This window comes from Cebus imitator, unplaced genomic scaffold (assembly GCF_001604975.1).
Source record: "Cebus imitator isolate Cc_AM_T3 unplaced genomic scaffold, Cebus_imitator-1.0 Scaffold233, whole genome shotgun sequence".
Lineage (NCBI taxonomy): Eukaryota > Metazoa > Chordata > Mammalia > Primates > Cebidae > Cebus > Cebus imitator.
Window position 1 is genome coordinate 2581192 of NW_016107548.1, and position 22674 is coordinate 2603865.

General features: G+C 37.2%; 1 protein-coding gene across 8 annotated transcripts in view; it reads right to left on the minus strand.

The window, feature by feature from the left end:
- Positions 1–18107: 18107 nt before the first annotated feature.
- SMIM43 (small integral membrane protein 43) overlaps positions 18108–22674 on the minus strand; it is a 7559-nt gene continuing 2992 nt past the window's right edge. For 5 of the 8 annotated variants that reach the window (XR_005195330.1, XR_005195329.1, XR_005195328.1 and 2 more), the window contains exons 3-5: positions 21899–21970; positions 20710–21064; positions 18108–19906 (exon numbers count right to left, since the gene is read on the minus strand). Coding sequence is in view for 1 of the 8 variants with exons in the window: in XM_037727508.1 (XP_037583436.1) it covers positions 20815–20867 (53 nt within the window). In the remaining 7 variants the exon portion in view is untranslated. Of the gene's footprint in view, positions 19907–20208; positions 21065–21898; positions 21971–22674 lie in introns of those variants that run through there. The other 3 variants (XR_001816191.2, XR_005195326.1, XM_037727508.1) reach the window with 3 other exon arrangements.

Consider the following 22674-nt stretch of genomic DNA (forward strand, 5'->3'; position numbering starts at 1 on the left):
CCCTTTCAAGGCTTCTCAACACAGCAGAGTGACCTAACCCATCAATCCTTCACTTGAAATCACCAGCCCATCATTCCTCCACCTGAAACTGTCCAATGGCTCCCCATCACACTTAGAATAAAATTCAATATCTCTAACATGGTCCACAAGGCGCTCCATTTGTGGCTGCTTTCCCCCTCAGCACCCCTTCAGGCGCCAGCCCCTGGTGGCTCCCCCGACACTGGCCGGCCTGCTGCAGCTCCAATAATCAGGCAAGCTCCTGCCTTAGAGCCTGCGCGTTCCCTATTCCCTCTGCCTGGAAGCGCTTCCCCCAGATGCCCACAGTGCAGCTCCCGCACCTCCTTCAATCCCTCGCTCAACTCTTATTTCACGGAGGCCTACTCTGACCACCCATTTGACTACAGCTTTTCAGGGGCCCCTTACGCTGCTCGACGTTCTCCTTTTTCATAGCAATGTCTCCTTCTAAAGGCACAAGATAATTTACTAATTATGTTTTGTTTCTTTTTTGTCTCCCTGCTCTAGACTGTAAGTTCCTAAAGGCAGAAATCATCTATTTTTTCACCCACGTACTTGATAATCCAGAACAGTACCTGACACATGGTAGGTACTCAATGTACTAACAGTATTTGCTGAATAAATTAATGGTTTAGCTGTTAATTAGCCATTAATGAACTAAACAGACGTCCCTTTAGGTTGCTTCTATTCCTTTGCTTTTAACAGTGGCATCCTTATACATGTCTCTAGTGTGTATGTTTCTCTATAAAGATGGGAAAAGGTGGAATTACTGCTTTTGTGCAGTTTAAATGTCAACAGATACTGCCAAATTGCCCTTCAATGTATCCTGAATGATTCACATTCCTTCCATAGTGTATGAGGACTTGTTTACCCACACCCGAGCCAACAGCATCACTTTTTAAGTGGAATATAATCTAACTGGAGGGCTTCCAGAGGATAGAAACAGAATGGTAAAGTCTGGCACCCTCTAAAAGAAACTTCATCTGTTTAACCTAGAGAAGAGAAAATTCTGAAGCGCTCTCGTGAAAAAAGAATTCTAATTATTCTTTGACATCCCCAGTGCTTTTAAAATCCTGCCTTCCCAGACCTACCCACAGGCCAACTTAGGCCAACTTGACTCATGCTTGCTTCTGAATTCCATGATGTTCCCTGTTTCTAATGATGCTAATAATTCAAATTATTTGTTTAATGACCAAGGGGCAAAATACCAAATAAATTCTCTATCTTTTTTTTATATCATGTTTGCTAAGGAGCTGACTTCATATCATAAAGTAGTTGTAACAATGTAATAATTTCTTCTCTCTTTTTTTTTTGTTTGGATCCCAATATTAAGATGACATGTACTAGATAAAAATTTTCTAATTGCCAATTAGCTTGTTCAATCTCACCAATAACTTTAAACTATAAGAAAATTTTTTTTCAATCTATCACATTGGAAAAGATTAAAAAATCATGTACTGTTATGTAAAGTATACATGATTATAACCTTTCTGGAAATCAATCTAACAATGGCAGAAACGTAAAATGTGCACATGCTTTATGTCAAAAATTCTATCTTTAGGAGTTATCCTAAAGAAAGAATTATGGATGTGCACAAGGACTTAGCTAATAAGGACTTTCAAGGTCATCCATTTATACTAATGAAAAAATGGAGGCCATCTAAATATCCATCTATACAAGGTTATGCAAATTGTGTTACTAAGTTTAATGGAATAAATGCAGCCATTAAAATTTTGAAGTAGCCAGGCACGGTGGCTCACACCTGTAATCCCAGCACTTTGGGAGACCAAGGCAGGTGGATCACAACGTCAGGAGATGGAGACCATCCTGGCCAACATGGTGAAACCCTGTCTCTACTAAAAATACAAAAATTAGCTGGGTGTGGTGGCACATGCCTGTAATCCCAGCTACTCAGGAGGCTGAGACCAGAAGAATTGCTTGAACAAGGGAGTCAGAGGTTGCAGTGAGCCGATATCGTGCCATTGCACTCCAGTCTGGCAATACAGCAAGACTCCGTCTCAAAAAAAAAAAACAAAAATAAAAAAAATTTTTTTGAAGTAGATCTTTGTGCTGGGTATTTCCCCGCTGACCTTCCAGATCTGCCTTTCACCATTCTCCACCCTGCCTTGTGTCCCAGGTGGGGCATCAGTGGGCTCCCTCATCCTCTGGCTTTGTCTGGGTTTGACCACTGGGAAGCACTGGCAGAAAATGAATCCTTGGAAAGACTGAGGGGTCTGAGTATTCATTCCCTTTCTTCCCTCCCTGCTGAGTCCCCAAACACTGGCTGTGTTTTTCAAAGCCTTGGCTCCTGTCAAGAGGATCTCTCCAACCACTACTCTCCTGGGTCCTGGCAAGTGCCCCTCCTTTCACTTCTCTAGGCCCAGAGCTGGTAATGGCTCCAGCTACCCACTGTGGCTGTCCCTAAGGTGCTTGCCTAGTCTTTGTTGGTTCCCTAAACCCTGCCCACATTCCTGTAATGCAGCTTTAATTTCTGCCATCCAGTATTGAATGTTCAAAGGCAAAGGAGTAAACAATTGGAGAGGAGAGACATACCGCATTTTTGGTTCTGCATTTTCTTTTTTTTTTTTTTTTTTTTTTTTTTTTTTTTTTTTTTTTTTTTTTTTTTTTTTTTTTTTTTGAGACGGAGTTTCGCTCTTGTTACCCAGGCTAGAGTGCAATGGCGCGATCTCGGCTCACCGCAACCTCCGCCTCCTGGGTTCAGGCAATTCTCCTGCCTCAGCCTCCTGAGTAGCTGGGATTATAGGCACGCACCACCATGCCCAGCTAATGTTTTGTATTTTTAGTAGAGACGGGGTTTCACCATGTTGACCAGGATGGTCTCGATCTCTTGACCTCGTGATCCACCCGCCTCGGCCTCCCAAAGTGCTGGGATTACAGGCGTGAGCCACCGCGCCCGGCCTGGTTCTGCATTTTCATCCTATTTTGATGTACAAAATTGCACATCAAAACATAGATTGTGTAAGGGACACAAAAAAAATACTTATATGCAACGTTTCAAATGCATAAAAAGTTGAAGTTTTCTGTATTAGCTATTATATCTTGCTTTGAGAATGTTACTTAAAAAGAAAGACTATCAAGCTAAGCAGCAAAGAATAAACAGTAATTCATTACAAGATACTATTTTGACCAAATGGGAAAGTGTCGTGAAGTGTTAGGGTGAAGAGTAAAGACTCACGGACAATCATGGACTTATATTAAGCAGTAAAAATCCCATTGAGAGGAGAGATACCAGCTACCTAATCAATTACATAATTACTTTCTCTAATAGACTTAAAAAATAAAATATGTAAGGTAATGAGCCCTAATTTTAAAACCTCAGGAAGACTTTTAAATAATAGGAATAGCATTTTTTTCAATGTTAACACATTTATTATACATTATCTTACATTTTCATATAAATTTTCTAAATATGATAAAATATATTGTCAAGATTAACTTTTAAACATTAATTATTTAGATTATAGATGGGATAGGAGCAATCTGCAAGTAGCATTAGGTTTTATTTTCACAGGTAATAGGAGTTTCCTCCAGCTGCAAGGCAGAAGTTATCTTCCAAATCTGTTTTATAATATGCAAATCAAGGCCCATGAGTGGGTCCTGAAATCAATTCATGAATAGAGTGAGAAGGGCAAGTAGTATTTTTTTAATGACATTAAAGGACTAGAATAGAATTAGAATAAAACAGAAAGAATTAGAGTGTCTTTCACTTAAGTGTACCATATAATGAAACTTGTATTTCATTTATTTTCATGTATACGTATGTGCACTGGGTCACAAGGCAAAATGCATTTCTTACTGAGTCTTGGTCAAAACCTTTTGAAAGCCTCTGTTCTACTCTGTGCTAACCTCTTAACAATTTCACTGCTTTCAGCCAAGGTTATGGGTACAACTAATAAAAGCAGCAGACAGAAGTAAAGGTGAAGATCAAAGCAGAACAAATTTATAGCAAATGTGTTAGGGTAGAGAACATTTCAATGTTATTATTATAAAAGGAATCTTTACACTGATAAAAGCTGTGTATTTAACTGTCATAGCTATAATGACATTAGCTATAACTTTTGACTCCCCATTTTACAACTTTTTAAATTATAGTATTTCCTTTAAAAAAAAATTAAAACCAGCTCTTGGTATGGTAAATGTCTGTTTTTCTCATTTATATTTTAAGTAAGCCATAAAACCTTATCATTATTTTTTGACATAACTATAAAAAGAAATATTTAGTTTTAAATAAATGTGAATAAATTATACGTTGGAAAATTGCAAACTAAGCCTTATAGACACATTGTTTTATTTCATAAAGAGCAATGAGATTATCAGCTCTATAGCAATGGTCTCTAGGACAAAAGAATCTTAGTATTTATCCTATTTAGAAGAAACAGAAAATTTTTGTGAAACAAACATTCTCATCGAAATAACTGAAAGGTTTCAATTTACTGGCATACTTGGTTAAATGTGTTTTCTCTAAAATAGTTTATCTCAGACTGTTAACTAATTTTCCTAAAGTGGGAATGGTAGGGGAATAGCTGTATTGCACAACCAGTACTTACTTTTTCTGATATTTCTCCAAGAGGGGCTGTTCATTAAATTACTTTATCTGGTGTGATTGCAAATAACATGCTTCAATTTAAAAAGTAATGTAGGTTAAAACTGTCACACATTATTGAAAAAAGCAATTACAAAAAACAGTATATATAATAGGTTCCAACTTATGACTCAAAAAGTAATAAAAATATGTTAGATAAATGAAAAAACAGGAAAATCAATTAAGGGCATAGGATTATGAACTGTGTCTTTAATAAGTGTCTGAATATTTATACTGAGTACATATTACTTTTACATTTGGAAAAAGAAATAAGGATATATTGGAATAGTCTTCAAAAAAGCAAGTGAAAAGTCACATGGAAGCCTCTCCATCTCAAGAACTCCTGGGACCCAGGTTTTCCAGAATCAGGCAAATCCTGCCTTTGAGCATTACAGCTGGACCAGGGTGGTGAGGCTTCTTCCCCTGAAGACATGTCAGATATGCAGATATTAGGTTCAGAAACAATTTTACAGGCCAGACCTGGTGGCTCACGCCTGTAATTCCAGCACTTTGCAGGGCCAAGACAGGTAGATCACTTGAGATCAGGAGTTTGAGACTAGCCTGGCCAACATGGTAAAACCCTGTCTCTACAAAATATACAGAAATTAGTCTGGGGTGGTGGCGCATGCCTATACTCCCAGCTACTTGGGAGTCTGAGGCAGGAGAATCGCTTGAGCCCAGGAGGTGGAGGTTGGAGCGAGCCAAGATCCTGACACTGCACTCCAGCCTGGATGACAAAGTGAGACTCAGGCATTCAAAAAAAGAAAAGCAAAAAAAAATTCACAAGTGGTTTTCTTAAATTTTAATAAATTTACCTTTCCATTATAAAAACAGTAAAGTAACATATTTAAAGTCTGGAAAACAGATGCAGGAATTCCAAGTTACTATTTAACACAACTATTCTTATTTTATATATTCTCTTACAGCATTTTTGTATGTGTATTTTGCATGGTTACCACCATGGTAAATATAATATAAAATTTTATGGTCAGACTTTTTTTCACATATTAGTATGTTGTTCTTTTTTCTACATAGACTTCATACGTTTTATTTTTAAGTGACTGTATATTATTGCATTCAGTAAACATCATTATTTAGTTCATCATTCATCAATTACTGGAATGAATTTCTTAGATATTTATTGAATATTTCTACAATGCCTACAACCTAGATATAGATTATATCTCTATCTACACTTACATAGGTAAGTACAGAGAGTACACAAAGACTTTATAAAAACTGCCTCCTTTAATTTTTTAAATGAAAATGTCTTTAAAACATATTTCCAGCACTGGACTAGATATTTTCACATATTTTATTTCATCTTATCCTTAAACTAACCCTTCAGTATCAGGCTAACAATCCCTATTATAAGAATAAAAGAAATACAATAAGGAAGACAGAGGAAATGTACAGGTAACATTTAAGTAGCTAAATCTCAACCCAAATCTGACATCATACTCTTAGGACAAGCTATCTTTCTAAAATGTACTTTTCAAATTCCTTTTTTATTAGAACGAAAGGATAACTTAACCCTGTACTACTAAGACATTTTGGAGTCTAAGCATAAAAACTTTGATGTTCTGTTTGGCTATTATGGTATTTTATAAGTCTGTGAACAAGAGCATCTAACAGTAAAGCACATATGCAGCTCGCCACAGTCCTTACCTCTCACCTCATGCACATGTGTGCATGTACACACACACACACACGTACACATACAAATACAACCATAACCACACACAACCACACATGAACAGTCATACAAACACACACATATAGACACTATCGCATACCCACACAGACCGAAGCATACACACAAATGCACATGGTGTTCTAGGACCTTTATGTTATCTATCTGGCCTCTGAAGGCCTCTGAATTCATGTCCCCTTTGTTAGAATTTTAACCAAACAGAGGGGACGCCTGTTAAGAAACTGGGAAGCAGCTGCAGTAAATCTATAGTCCACACAAAACTAATAAATTTGGGAGATAATGCTGTTCATAGCAGTAGATAGGTGATTATTGGGATTACTAAATTAACCAAATATATTTACATCTGGGACATGCAAAATTCCTATTTTTTTGTTCTGCTTTGAAGATTATGCCTGTTATGATATTGCCTCAGACAAAAAAACTGGCAGGATAACAATATGGTCATAAAATCAATAACTCACATTTGTGAAGACAATTTTAACTTTTTAAGTATTTTTATATCTGTAGTACAAGGCTCAGAAACAAAAATAAGAGCAATTAAAATGATGTAAAAGAGCAACTAAAACTGAAATGCCACATAACCAAACCATATAGTTTTTAAGAGCTCATACAGAAACATCAAAGAAAAAACATTTTTAAAAGAAGATTTTTATTATATTGCCTAACTTGCATTCTTAGAAACCTCTTCCAGTTATTGTCTAATCCTAAAGAATTTCACTGATTGTTTAATTCTTTGTTTCCCTGGATGATGTCAAAGGGTTTCCTCCCTTGAGGAACTGATACATTTCCCAGAAACTTAGGGACCTGGAGTTGCCCCCAAGTTGCCTCACGTTCTAATTATGTTTATCTTGCAATATTTGGAACTCAGTAAATATTCTAAGAAAATCATTTTAGGACATTATAATCTGACTTTAGACAATCTTACCATTTTTTATGGCTTTTGTAATTATTATAGATAATTATGAGTGAACCATTTTTTTAAACCTTATATTTATGCACTATCTAAAAATTAGCACTGTGATAATCTAATATTAGCACAAATTCATATCTAATGGCATCCATATTGATTGGATTATAAATTCATCTTTTTTTAAATCTTGAATTAGAAGCACTTAGAAACATCAATTCATAATAGCATGCAGGAGAAATAACTATATTGAGTAATTTGGGCATTTGTCACCTGAGAAATTAAAAGTGAACAAGCTGTATCCACATGAAATTACACATACATAGGCGGACACGAGAAGCATTCTTCTTATATTCATCTTACATGTGCTCTGTATGCACATGCCTCCAGATGCCGGTCCTGGATAACAAAAATCCTGCTTTCTGCTTATTCTAAAGCAATCTTCTGCATGTCAGAATAACTAACCAAATTGAGTCTAGGAAGTGATTGGATTCTGTATTAGTTTGCTTGGGCTGGAAAAACAAAGTACTAAAGACTGGGTGGCTTAAAGAACAGAAATTTATTTCCTCACAGTTCTGGAAGCTGGAAGTCTGAGATCAAAGTGCCAGCAGGGTTAATTTCTTCTGAAGTCTCTCTCCTTGGCTTGCAGATGGCCATTGTGATGGTTAATATTATGTGCCAACTTGACTGGGTGACAGGATGCCCAGATAACCATTATTTCTGTGTGTGTCTGAGAGTGTTTTCAGAAAAGATTAACACTTGAATTGGTGGACTGAGTAACGCAGATGCGCCTCCTGGTGTGGGTGGGTCCCATCTCATCCATTGAGGGCCTGAATAGAACAAAAGGTAGAGGAAGGAGGAATTCGCCCCATTTGTTTCTGAACTGGGATATTTCATCTCATCTTCTGATCTGGAACTACAATTTGTACTATCTGTCCCCTGGTTTTCAAGCCTTTGGACTTGAACTAAATTACACCCCTGGCTTCCATGTGTCTCCAGCTTGTAGACAGCACATCATGGGACTTAGCCTCCATAATCATGTGAACCAATTCCTCATAATAAATCTCCTTCATATATATTTATATACATATAAAAAATACTTGGAAGCCTCAGCACAGGCTTCCATTGTCACGGTGGACTAATGTCCAAGGGGCCTGCTGGAGCTGGAATCATCGAGACCATGCTATTTCAGGCAGCAGGAAGGAGGAAGGCAGAAATGGCAATAGGGGATGCCCTAGAACACCTGCCTCCTCAGGAGTCTTTGTGTGTGAATATGTATGTTATGCATTATAATATACATATGTATATATTTATATGTATATATATATTCATACAGTACATATATACATCTCTATATATGTATATATACACATGCGTAGTTGTTTTCTTTGGAGAATGCTAAAACAGTCATCTTCTTCCTCTATCTTTACACATCATGTCTGTGTTTTAATTGCCTCTTTTTTGGGATATAAGTCATATAGAATTAGGACCCACCCTAATGACTTCATTTAACCTTAATTACCTCTTTAAAAGGCCTAGAAGTTCCTACTTCAGGACTTCAGGCTGGGCACAATGGTTCATGCCTGCAAACCTAGCACTTTGCAAGGCTGAGGCAGGAAGATCACTTGAGCTCAGGAGTTCGAGACCAGCCTGAGCAAATAAGGATTTTACCTGTCTCATTTCCTCTGCATCATTAGTATCTAAAACTGTCTGGAGCAAAGTATATGCAGAATAAATATGGTTGGATGTTAAATATCTGAAACCCCATTCCTACAAAAAATACAAAAATTAACAAGGCATGGTGGCACATGCCTGTAGTCCCAGCTACTCAGTAGGCTGGGGTAGGAGGATGGCTTTAGCCTGGGAGGTGGAGGTTGCTGTGAGCTGAGATAATGCTACTGCACTCCAGCCTGGGCGATAGAGCCAGACCTTGTTTCAAACAACAAAAAAAAGAATAAATTAGGACTTCAACATGTGAATTTTGGAGAAATACAGTTTAGCCCATAAAAGGCTTATTTCTGTATTTTATAATGGTGAAATAAGTAACTACTACCTTTGCAGAGTTGGGTTGGCAATAGAGGATGCCCTAGCATTGTTTAAAACAAAAGAAAAAGAAAAATGAAGTTAGAAGACATCTAGCTTTTTAAACCATATTCTCCACCAACTCAGCCAGACAAAGGCAGTTTGGTCCATCAAGAGGTGCTTTTCATCTTAAGTAGCAGTGGAAAGACCCCTTTGCCAGCCAGTCTGGTCCCCTCTTGCAAAGCTGTATGCACATGCTGGGTGCATAATAAGAAGAAAGAAAAACAGAAACAAAAACAGGGTGACTGAATGACTCTCCTCTTCCATTCATGATCATGTGTATTGTCACCACTGGTCCCCAAAATCCAAAATTATAGACATTAGGATAGTGGTGCTCAAACAACTAGGACTAGTCCACATCAAACTATCTAGGAAACATTTTTTATATGTTCTCAACCTCAAACATATCAGAATATGTGAGTGAAGAGATGAAGCAGGTAGGATTATATTCATCTGTATACAACATAAAAGTGAAAATAAGGGTGACTTTACACAGAAGTTCAGAGAAAAGTGGTCTAGAGTAGGTATGGTTGCTCCACGGTCATCAGAGATCCAGCTCTTTCCATCTCTCTGGCTGCTATTCTTAGCACAGGCTTCCATCATCACGGTGGACTAATGTCCAAGGTGGCTGCTGGAGCTGGGGCCATCGAGACCAAGCTATTTCGAGCAGCAGGAAGGAGGAAGGCAGAAATGGCAATAGAGGATGCCCTAGCACATCTGCCTCCTCAGGAGTCTTCCTGGAGATCCTGTCTGGTAGCTTCCTCTTTTAATTCATCAGCAAGGGAGTCTAGGAAAAGTAATGTCTCAGATGCACCATTCTGAATAAAATCAGTTTGGTTCCAAAATGGCCGAGGGTGTGTTGTAAGTGCTTGCTGAGGGACTCTAATAATTAATACATCTTAACTCCTTAAGAATCACTGTTAAACAGTTTCTTGGAGAATTTTCTTGAGTTTACCATCCCAAAGAAATTAATTGAAGGACACTTTTTTCATTTGACTCCCTGCATCCATTCTGCCTGTTCTCAACAATAGCCCAGATTTTCATTTGAACATTGAGCCCTGTCCCACTCTCAGTCTATACGGTCCAGGTGTAGGCTCATCTTTAGCTCTAGGGATCAGGCAAATGACCCCAGCCTAAACCTCATCAGCATGTATCCCATTGGCCAAGAAATTGGTTCAAGGGTAAGCATATGACCTAAGCCAATCAAATCAGGGTGTGTCTCAAAACTTTTGCTAGAATGTAAACTCAGTAGAAATAAGGATCTTACCTGTCTCGTTTCCACTACTTCCTCAGCATCTAAAACTGACTGGAACAAAGTATATGGTTAATAAATATGATTGGATGTTAAATATCTGAAAATGGAGCTCAGAGATTAGAGAAAAACCAGATTTTGATTACATGGTTTGAATCTCTGTCTCTATGTACCTCAACTAAATCTACCCTTGGTTCATTCAGTTACTAAGTCCATGAATTTTCTTTATTTGCCTACGGCAGCTTGAGTTGGAATTTCTCTTACTTGCACCCAAAAGGTAATAGGGAAGTAGGCAGGACCAGTAAACTAAGCCAGTAAAGGCTTAACATTTTATTCAGCTCAGAATATATTAATCATTTCTATTGAGCAAAAGAACTAAAAACATACAGGATGATTTAAAAAGTAGGATTTTGAAATATGAAGAGATGAGGAGTCGCCCTCTGATGTGCATCTTATTTTGTTTTTAACAGTCAGTGAGTCACCCCACAGAAATACAAACTACCATCAGAGAATACTATAAACACCTCTTCACAAACAAGCTGAAAATCTAGAAGAAATGGATAAATTCCTAGAAACAAACACCCTCCCAAGACGAAACCAAGAAGAAGTCAAATCCCTACATAGATCAGTAACAAGTTCTGAAATTGAGGCAGTAATTAATAGCCTACCAATCTAAAGAACCTCAAGACCAGACAGATTCACAGCTGAATTCTACCAGAGCTACAAACAGGAGCTGATACCATTCCTTCTGAAACTATTCCAAACAATTCAAAAAAAAGGGACTCCCCTTAACTCATTTTATGAGGACAGCATCATCCTGATATCAAAATCTGGCAGAGACACCACAAAAGAAGAAAACTTCAGGCCAATACCCCTGATAAACATTGATGTGAAAATCCTCAATAAAATATGGGCAGACCAAATCCATCAGCACATCAAAAAGCTTATCCACCACAATCAAGTCTGCTTCATCCCTGGGATGCAAGGCTGGTTCAACTACGCAAATCAGTAACTGTAATCTGTCACATAAACAGAACCAATGACAAAAACCACATGATTATCTCAATAGATTTGGAAAAGGCCTTTGATAAAATTCAACATCACTTCATGTTAAAAACTCTCAACAAACAAGGTATTAATGGAACATATCTCAAAATAATAAGAACTGTTTATGACAAATCCACAGCCAATATCATACTGAATAGGCAAAAGCTGGAAGCATTCCCTTTAAAAACCAGCACAAGACAAGGATGCCCTCTCTTGCCACTCCTATTCAACACAGTATTGGAAGTTCTGGCCAGGGCAATTAGGCAAGAGAAAGAAATAAAGGGTATTCAAATAGGAAGAAAGGAAGTCAAATTGTCTCTATTTGCAGATGACATGATTCTATATTTACAAAACCCTATTGTCTCAGCCCAGAAGCTCCTTAAGCTGATAAGCAAGTTCAGCAAAGTCTCAGGATACAAATTCCATAAGCAAAAATCACAAGCATTCCTAATATACCAACAAATAGACAAGCAGAGAGCCAAATGAATTCCCATTCATAATTACAACAAAGAGAATAAAATACTTAGAAATACAGCTAACAAAGGATGCAAATTACCTCTTCCAGGAGAACTACAAATTACTACTCAAGGAAATAAGAAAGGACACAAACAAATAAAAAAAATTCCATCTTTATGGATAGGAAAAATCAATATTGCAAAAATGGCCATACTGTCCAAAGTAATTTATAGATTCATTGCTATTCTCATCAAACTACCATTAACATTCTTCACAGAATTAGAAAAAACTACTCTAAATTTCCTATGGAACTAAAAATGAGCCCACATAGCCAAGACAATCCTAAGCAAAAAGAACAAAGCTGTAGGCATCACACTACCTGACTTCAAACTATACTACAAGGCTACAGCATGGTAGTGGTACCAAAACATCATGGTACTGGTACCAAAACAGATATATAGACCAATGAAACAGAAGAGAGGCCTCAGAACTAACACCACACATCTACAACCGTCTGATCTTTGACGAACCTGACAAAAACAAGCAATGGGATTCACTATGTAATAAATAAATGGTGCTTGGAAAACTGGATAGCCATATGCAGAAAACTGAAATTAGACCCCTTTCTTACACCTTATACAAAAATTAACTCAAGATGGATTAAAGACTTATGTGTAAAACACAAAACCATAAAAACCCTAGAAGAAAACCTAGGCAATATCATTCAGGACATAGGCATGAGCAAAGACTTCATGACAAAAATGCCAAAAGCAATTGCAACAAAAGCCAAAATTGACAAATTGGATCAAATTAAACTAAAGAGCTTCTACACAGCAAAAGAAACTATCATCAGAGTGAACAGGCAACCTACATAACAGGAAAAAAATTTTGCAATCTACCTATCTGACAAAGGTCTAATATCCAGAATCTGCAAGAAACTTAAACAAATTTACGGGGAAAAAAAAATAAACAACCCCATCAAAAAGTGGGCAAAGGATATGAACAGACACCTCTTAAAAGAAGACATTTATGGAGCAAAAAAACATGAAAGAAAGCTCATCATCATTGGTCATTAGAGAAATGCGAAACAAAACCACAATGAGATACCATCTCATGCCAGTCAAAATGGTGTTAATTAAAAAGTCAAGAAACAATAGATGCTGGCGAGGCTGTGCAGAAAAAGGAATGTTTTTACACTGTTGGTGGGAAGGTAAATTAGTTCAACCATTTTGGAAGACAGTGTGGTGATTCCTCAAGGATCTAGAACCAGAAGTACCATTTGGCACAATAACCCCATTACTGGGTATATACCCAAAGGAATACAAATCATTCTACTATAAAGACACATGCAAGCATATGTTTACTGCAGCAGTATTTACAATAGCAAAGACGTGGTACCAATCCAAATGCACATCAATGATAGACTGCATAAAGAAAATGTGGTACATATACACTGTGGAATACTATGCAACCATGAAAAGGAATGACATCATGTCCTTCGTGGGAGCATAGATGAAGTTGGAAGCCATCATCCTCAGCAAACTAATACAGCAACCAAAAACCAAACACCACATATTCTCATTCATAAGTGGGAGTTGAACAATGAGAACACATGAACACAGGGAGGGGAACAATACACACGGGAGCCAGTCGGGGAGTGGAGGATGAGGGGAGGGAGAGCATAAGGATAAAGAGCTAATGCATGTGGGTTTTAAAACCTAGGTGACAGGTTGATAGGTGCAGCAAATCATCATGGTATATGTATACCTATGTAACAAACCTATATATTCTGTACTTGTATCCTGGAAATTAAAGTAAAATTTTAAAAAAGAAAAGAAAATCATGAGTCTTTTCAACAAATGGTACTGGAATAACTGGACATCTATATGCAAAGAAACAAATCTGGACAAGATTTACACTTTACACAAAAATTAATTTAAAACAGGCCACAAGCCTAAATGTATAATGCAAAACTATACAACCCCTGGAAAATACCTTAGGAAACAAATCAAGGTGACCTTGGGTTTAGTGATGACTTTTAGATATAACATCAAAAGCATGATCCATGAGAGAATAAATTGTTAAGTTGAACTTCATTAAAATTAAAAACGTCTTCTCTGCAAAAGGCACTGTTAAGAGAATAAAAAGACAAACCACAGACAGAGATAATATTTGCAAAATACCTATCTGACAAAGAACTGATATCCAAGTTATACAAAGAACTCTTAAAACTCACAATAAGAAAAAAAATAACAACCCAATTATATAATGCGCAAAGGTCTAAAGAGACACCTCAGCAAAAAAGATACACAGATGACAAATAGCATATGAAAAGATGTTGAGCATCATACGTCATTAGAGAAATGCAAATTAAAACAAGAAACCATTAGACACGTATTAGAATGGCTAAAATACAAAACACTGATAACATCAAGTGCTGATGAGGATGTAGAGCAACCAGAACTCATTCATTGCTAGTGGAAATGCAAAATGGTAAGCCACTTTTGAAGACAGTTTGGCAGTTTCTTACAAACTAAGCATTGTCTTATCACACCATCCAGCAATCCTATTCCTTGGTATTTACTCAAATGAGTTGAAAACATCCACACAAAAACGTGCATGAGAAAATTTATAGCAACTTTATTTGTAATTGCCAAAACTTGAAAACAACCAAGATATCCTTTAATACGCATCTGTGCAATGGACTATTACTTAGTGATAAAAAGAAAAGAGCTATCAAGCCACAAAAACACACGGAGGAAACTTAAATGCATATTGCTAATTGAGAGAAGCCAATCTGAATGGCTGCCTTACTGTATGATTCCAATTTTATGACATTCTAGAAAAGGCAAAAGTAAAAAGATCAGTGGTTGGTTGCCAGGGACTCAGAGGCAGGCAGGGACAAATATGTAGAGCACAGGTGATTTTTAGGGCAGTAAAAAAATTTTATGTGATACAGTAATGGCGGATGCATGTCATGGTACTTTTACTAAAACCTATAGAACATACATCAAGAGGGAACATTAATGTAAACTCTGTAAACTTTTGTTAATAATGTATTAATATGTGTCATCAATTGTAACAAATGTAACATGCTACTAAAAGATTTTAGGCCAGGTACGGTGGCTCACGCCTGTAATCCCAGCACTTTGGGAGGCCGAGACTGGCAGACAACCTGAGATCAGGAGTTCGAGACCAACCTGACCAACATGGTGAAACCCAATCTCTACTAAAAATACAAAATTATCCAAGCATTGTGGTGCATGCTTGTAATCCCAGCTACTCAGGAGGCTGAAGCAGGAGAATCACTTGAACATGGGAGGCAGAGGGTGCAGTGAGCCATGATCACGCCATTGCTCTCCTGCCTGGGCAACAAGAGGCTGAAACTTTGTCTCAAAAAAAAAAAAAAAAAAAGATTTTAATAGTAATAGAGGAAACAAAGTGTGGGGTTGATATGTGGGAACTTTCTGTACTTTCAACTCAGTTATTCTATAACCTGAAAACTGCCCCTCAGTTATGAAATCTATTTAAAAAAACAAATCGATAAAGTTTTAAAATAAACAATGAGAATAAATTTTGAAGCAATATTTCCTCTATTTTATGTTTCCAGTTTCAATAACAAGTTTGTACAAAATGTACATGCCTAAATAGTCCACATCTAAAAGTTTATCCTGTAGATATATGCACATATTGATCAAAGATTTACGTCAAAGATTATGTACTATTTTCAGTAGTAGCAAAGCCTGAAAACAACTAAATGTCCATTAACAAATAATTGGTTCAGTAAATTATGCTTTTTTACACATGAAATACTACAGAGCAGTTAAAAAGGGGCAACCATATGTGCAGAAGATAAGTAAGCTCCACGATAGGGAAGGTATCGTTTTGTTGTTGTTCACTAATACAGCCTAAGTAACCAGAATTGTGCCTGGCACCAGGTAGATCCTCAATAAGCATTTGTTGAATAGATTAATAGAGAATAATGGCTAAATTTCTTAAAAAAAACAAAGTAAAAACAACATGCATATAGTTTGTCATGATAGGTTGAAACCTGAGGGCATACCTCTTGACCAAGAGCTACCCCAGACATAGACTCTGATTTTCCATGGAGCTAAGAGCAGGGATAAAGGAAGCACAGTTTTTAAAAATGAATTTGAACCACTTTCAACAAAACTACTCAAGCTTCTTAGTATGTGTAGACTCAGCCTTAGTAGGAATTTATTATAAAGGTTCAAATTCATAGTATTTTATGGTGAATACCAAGACTTACAATAAAACTTAACAGTAATCAAGAGACTGTGGGAATGATGTAAGGTTGGCGCTATGGAACAGAACAGAGAAACCAGAAAGAGTTCCACACTTACATGGTTATTTGATTTTGACAAAGAGGCCAAAGTAATCCAATGGAGAAAGTCTTTTCAACAAATAAAAACAAACAAAAACAGAAACATTACTTCTATATGGAGGAAAAAAGAACCCCGATCTTCACCTCATACCATACACAAAACCCAATTTTTTTTGAGACAGAGTCTCACTCTGTCGCCCAGGTTGGAGTGCAGTGACAGGCTCACTGCAGCCTCGGCTTCTTGGGTTCAAGCGATTCTCCAACCTCAGCCTCCCAGGTAGCTGGGATTACAGGCACCCACCACCATACCTGGCAAATTTTTGTATTTTTAGTAGAAACAGGGTTTCGCCATGTTGGCCAGGCTGGTCTTGAACGCCTGCTCTCAGATGTTCCACTCTCCTCAGCCTCCCAAAATGCTGGGATTATAGGTGTGAGCCATAGGGCCAGGTCAAAAATTAATTTATTATTGATAATAGACCTAGTAAAAGTTAAAACTATAAAGTTTCTAATATAGAAGAAAACACAGGAGAATATTTTTGGTGACACAGTATAGGCAAAAGTCTCTTAGGACACAGAAAGCAATCAACATAAAAGAAAAAAGTGGATAAATTAAACTTTAAGGCCAGGTGCAGTGGCTCAAGCCTGTAATCACAGCACTTTGGGAAGCGAAGGTGGGCAGATCACGAGGTCAGGAGTTTGAGACCAGGCTGGCCAACATAGTGAAACACTATCTCTATTAAAAATACAAAAAATTAGCTGGGTGTGGTGGCAGGTGCCTGTAATCCCGGCTACTCAGGAGGCTGAGGCAGGAGAATCGCTTGAACTTCGGAGGCAGAGGTTGCAATGAGCTGAGATTTCACCATTATACTCCAGCTTGGGAAAAAATGCCAGACTCCATCTCAAAAAAAAAAAAAAAAATTAAACTTTAAAATTAAAAATACATATTTTGAAGACATTGTTAAGAAAATGAATAGGCTACCGCAAAGTAGGAGAAAATATTCACAAAGCATGTATATTTGATAAAGGACTAGTGTCCAGAAGATATCAAAAATTCCTATAACACAATAACGAAAGAAAAACAAACAACCCAAAACATGACATGTGTAGAGAAATAAGGTCCAAGTGATGCTCAGTGTGATGAAACAACCAGATACCTGAGAAAAGAATTAATCCAGTAATGCTATACGACCCTCATACTTTATCCAAACTCTGAATATATGAAAGAATCATTTAATGTTTCAAGAAGATAACATTAATTGGCATATAGATTTGCCCATTAAAAATTAAATTTAACATAAAAATAATTATTTCTTTTTTTTTTATTATTTGAGTCTCGCTCTGTCGCCCAGGCTGGAGTGCAGTGGCCCAATCTCAGCTCACTGCAACCTCCGCCTCCCCGGTTCAAGCCATTCTTCTGCCTCCCAAGTAGCTAGAATTCCAGGCGTACGCCATCACACCCAGCTAATTTTTTGTATTGTTAGTAGAGACGGGGTTTCACCATGTTGGCCAGAATGGTCTCAATCTCTTGACCTCGTGATCCACCCACCTCAGGCTCCCAAAGAGCTGAGATTACAGGCGTGAGCCACAGCGCCCAGCAAAATAAATATTTCTATCTATGAATCTCATCCTAATTAACCGTTAACAAAGTTTGGTAATAATAACTCACCAATAAAAAGCCACATTAAAAACTGTGTTAACATATAGTTTATTTTTATTTCATAGCATTTTAAAAAATATAAGCCACCTAATATTTTGAAAAACATACACAGAATAATCATTTAGCTGCCACAATATTACAAAAATAAAATGACACAGAATAAATTGCACAAGAGAACAAAATAATCTCTGCTGAGTCATTCTGACTAGGAACACATAATAGTCACTAGGAAGGTGAAGTGGAGCAGTATGGCCATTTCTTCATGACCAGTTATCACTAAAATCAATCACAGAACCTATTCTCAGGAGACCATTCCATTCACTATACAGGAATATGTGCAATATATAGATGTCAAGTTAACATCTTGAATTTAATTCCAAATACCATTCTTTCTTTTCCTCTGGGAGACAAGTTCAATGGCAAGGTAGAATAGTGAAGACCATGGGACATCAAGCCCATGACTGGCCCGCACGTCTCCCAGCTGGTTCTACAACATAAGAAAGAGAATAAAGTGTACTGTGCTATCTAATATCATAGTCAGTAGCCCCATTTGGCTATGTGAATTTAAATTAATTACAATTAAACAAAATTTAAATTTTACTTCCTCAGTCACAATAGCCGCATTTCAAGTGTTCATGCGCCACACGTGGCTAGTGGTTACCATATTGGACACTGCAGATATAGAACATTTCTGTCATCACAGAAAGTTCTTTTAGACAGCCCTGGATGTGGGAAGTGTTTCTTCTTTGCTTAGCTAGGATGTAGGCTGCTTATGGAAGCAGTTTTGAGAGGCAATTCTTCTCCCAGGATATTCCTAGATTGGTGATGGAGTCACAGAAGGGAGTAAGGTAGATTTTCTTTGCAAAGATTCCCCTCCTCCATACATGAAAGTGATGATCTTTTTATAGGAATCAAATACACAAACCCAGACTCCACCAAAATATAACTGACAGGAAAATTAGGGAGGAGAGAAATGATGCAGATGAGGGAGCAGCACAGTAGAACATTATTTATCTTATACTAGCCCTCCATTAAGAGGTTATGGTCACCAAGGAAGTGTGCAGGTACCCAGAGCCCTCTAGAAAATCCTGATGTGTGACAAGGATATTGACTGAGAGAGAAGGTCAGTCCCATCAAGTGTTTTTTGAGAAAACTGGATATGCCTTCATTCTGCTCACTCTTTCAGAGGGAAGCAGTGCTGCTTGGAGCTTTGCCAGTTGTGAAGGAACTACGTTTTGATATTTTTGAACTTTATGCTCCTCTGCAATTGTATTTTGTAACCAGGGCATAAACTGTTAGTTGTCTTCCCAAGATCCACCACCACTTTCTTCCTTATCAAGAGAAACTGGATTTTTGTGAAAGGCAGTTATATCTCCAGCAACAAAACCGGCATTTCTCAGACAATCTTGCAGATAGCAGTAGCCACAGTTCTGGCCAATGAGATGAAGGCCAAAGTTACTGGGGTGCTGAGGAAGCTCTTTAAAAGGAAGTAGATTTGAACTGGCATGGCTTGTTTTCTCTGTGGCCTCCCTCCTTCTTGTGGGGAGCTGCAGGGACCATCTTGGAACCTGAAGGAAAAAGCCAAGGGAAACTCAGCAGCTACCTTAATTAAGCCTGACACCGGTGAGCTGCTGAACCAACACGAGCAGCTGCCTGCCTTTAACCTCCTCGTTCTGTGAGAAAAGAACAAAGCCTCTAATTTGTTTAAGCCACTGTTCAGTCCAAAACTTCCTATTCGATTATCAAGATAATAATTCATCTTGATTCCCAATAGGAAAGTGTGATTTTCATCTGATAGGAAAAGACATCTTGCTTGAAGAATCTGTACCTATTCAATAAATTCAAGTAACTTCAGAGTCATACTAATAAAACAAGAGACACATATAAAGGTTTTAGCTCGGACCCACCCATGTCTTCAGGATCTGTCTTTACAGACCAAGAATGACAGAAATGTTCAGGCTCATTACATAAAGTGGCTACTATTGAGGAAAATAAGGCAGTTTTTTAACCTTAATCCATCAGAAAGCTTTTCCGCATGCCTATTAGGTTCTGATTACTGGGTTTAAATGCCCTTCTGATAATCCAGCTTCCTATATGGGAAGATGCTTGTGACTCAGACACTTAATCAGATCATTATTAACCCATAACATTATTTATTTTGTGTAGACAAAATAAAAATTGGAGGACTGAGAAATTTATTTCACTGATTCAAACAAGAAAAGAACTACATCAAAGATTTACAACTCAATCCATAACCTTCCATTGTATGTGACACAGACGCCTGACAGTGACATTCTAATGATCCTAAAATTTTAATTGTGGATTTAGCTTAAATATGCACAAATACCTCAGAGTAGCTGTCAAAATTAAAAGCAAACTACAGCACAGTGTAGATACCTTATGTATTACATTAATATCTTCAGTATTCTAAAAGTCTCTAGATTAGTGTTACTTACAAAAAAAAAAAAAAAAACAAATATTTCCCGCTATTCTAAATGGTTTAACCATTTACAATCTTTAACATTTTGGCCATTTAAAATGTAACTCTATTGCACTAATTTTGAAACTATAGACAAATTGGAAACATGGAATGTCAAACTAAAAATAGAGTGTTTCATATTTTGTACTCACCTAGTTCCAAGCTTCCACCCCTGCAAGTGAACCAAAAACAAATCCTGGCACCTTGCCATTCCCAGAAAAGCCAGTGCATGGCACACTCTGGGTAAATTTTCTCTCTTATTCTGTAGAATCACACCAGATGGCATCAGTTCTGCATCTACAGCTGTGCCCTAAAATTGAAGTTCAGACATAGGAATCTACTTTATTAGACATTTTAGATTTTGCAGGTGTGAGTGTGATGTCATTCTCATTCAACTTAAAATGGTTGTCTTGCCAAGTAGAACTGTAGATCCATTGCACTTGTAAGTTTGGAAATTAGTGCAACAACCAAGATTGTCCTGATAAGATCTGAAGTCATTTTGAACAGCTGAAATTTAGAAACAATGATGAAATAATAGCATTTGAAGTAGAATACAAATATTACATAATAGAATTATGGCTCATTTCCTTATAATGTAAGAAATTCAGGTCAGCTTCTAACATTGCTGAAGAATCACTAAAAACTTTTTTATTGAAAATAAAACATAGGAATCTTCTATAATCAAGTTACACTTATATAATAAGCAGTTATTTTAAATGTTCTTGACTTTTCAAGTGCTTTAATGTCTAGCTCACAGTTATACAGTCTTTAAAAACAGACATGGCACATAGTGATTGTCAGAACAGGGGGTAGTCAGGGGATGGAGTAGCCAACATGTAGAAGCCTGGAACCTAGACCATTGTGGGTGTCAGAGTATTCTATCTAAGCCAAGAAGTCATAAAGGTAGCCAAAAATGTGAGTTTGAAAGTAGTTCTAATTTGGGAGATTGGTCTATGTCAGATCTTGGGGAAATGATGATTGAATAAATAAATAGCAAAAGATGGCTCATCTACAGGTGTCAAAGTTTCAAAAGCTTTGAAACTCTTTTTCAAAAGAGTCTCCGACAAAGCAAGGGCAGGACAGCAGATCTAACAGCAAATGTGTGTTACCTTAATTCCCAGAGCTTAGAGTCAAGTTCCAAGCAGAGGTTGAGTAATAGGAATAAATATTTATTGTGGGCTAGATAAATGGGAACTTAGTCATTAATGAATTTGATTACAAGGAGGTTATAAAATGGCATTGGACACAAGTTAGAAAGGCACCCCTCCTTTCTTAGGAACCTAAGTCAGTAGAACCAGCTGAGAGACTGGACTAATACTGAGATGGCAGCAAACTACTCACCCTGACTTCTCGATAGTCTCCTGTCTAGGAAGAATCATGGGCAGGTTAAACTTCTGGATAACAGTGGTGCTGCTAGGAAGATTAAAGGATTGCAAACTCAAGAAGCCAAGCATGTGGTTAAGATAATTTGTATTCTGGTTATTCTAAAGTGTGAAATGATTGTTTTCAATCCTTACAAACAACTATAATTGCTAATCAATTACTCCCACACTCATCTTCAATGTCCATATTAACCATGCAACCCTTTAACTAAATGCCCCTACAGAGATATCAACCAATTAGAGAACTATTGTTCAAAGCACAATACAGAATCACTGCAGTTGATTTGGGGAATTCAAACTGGGAATTCAAATCAAGTTTTACCATAACTCTGAAAAAGAGGTGAGAGTTTGTTCATACTATAATAATTAAAGTAAACCACTTATTTCATTAAGAACAGGTCTATTTGGGGAAAGTGAAATAGAAAATGTGGGAAATTAATGATGTCTTGGGCCAAAATTATTCACCTGAGACTGTTTTTCCTTTGAAGCATTAAAACAATTGTCTTACACTTCACTTTTATATTACCAACATAGGGAAACTTTACTATTTCATGTTTTTTAGCCTCTCTCCATGGTCTTTCTTTGTGTCTAAAATTAGTATTTTCAATACTACAATTATGACTTAGCTTATCCCACACTAACATGACTAAGCCTAAATCTTCCCTTACTGAAGACCATGTATATCTGCATCACATATTTCACCCCAAGAATCCTTGCACTGTCTTTCTTTTTTTT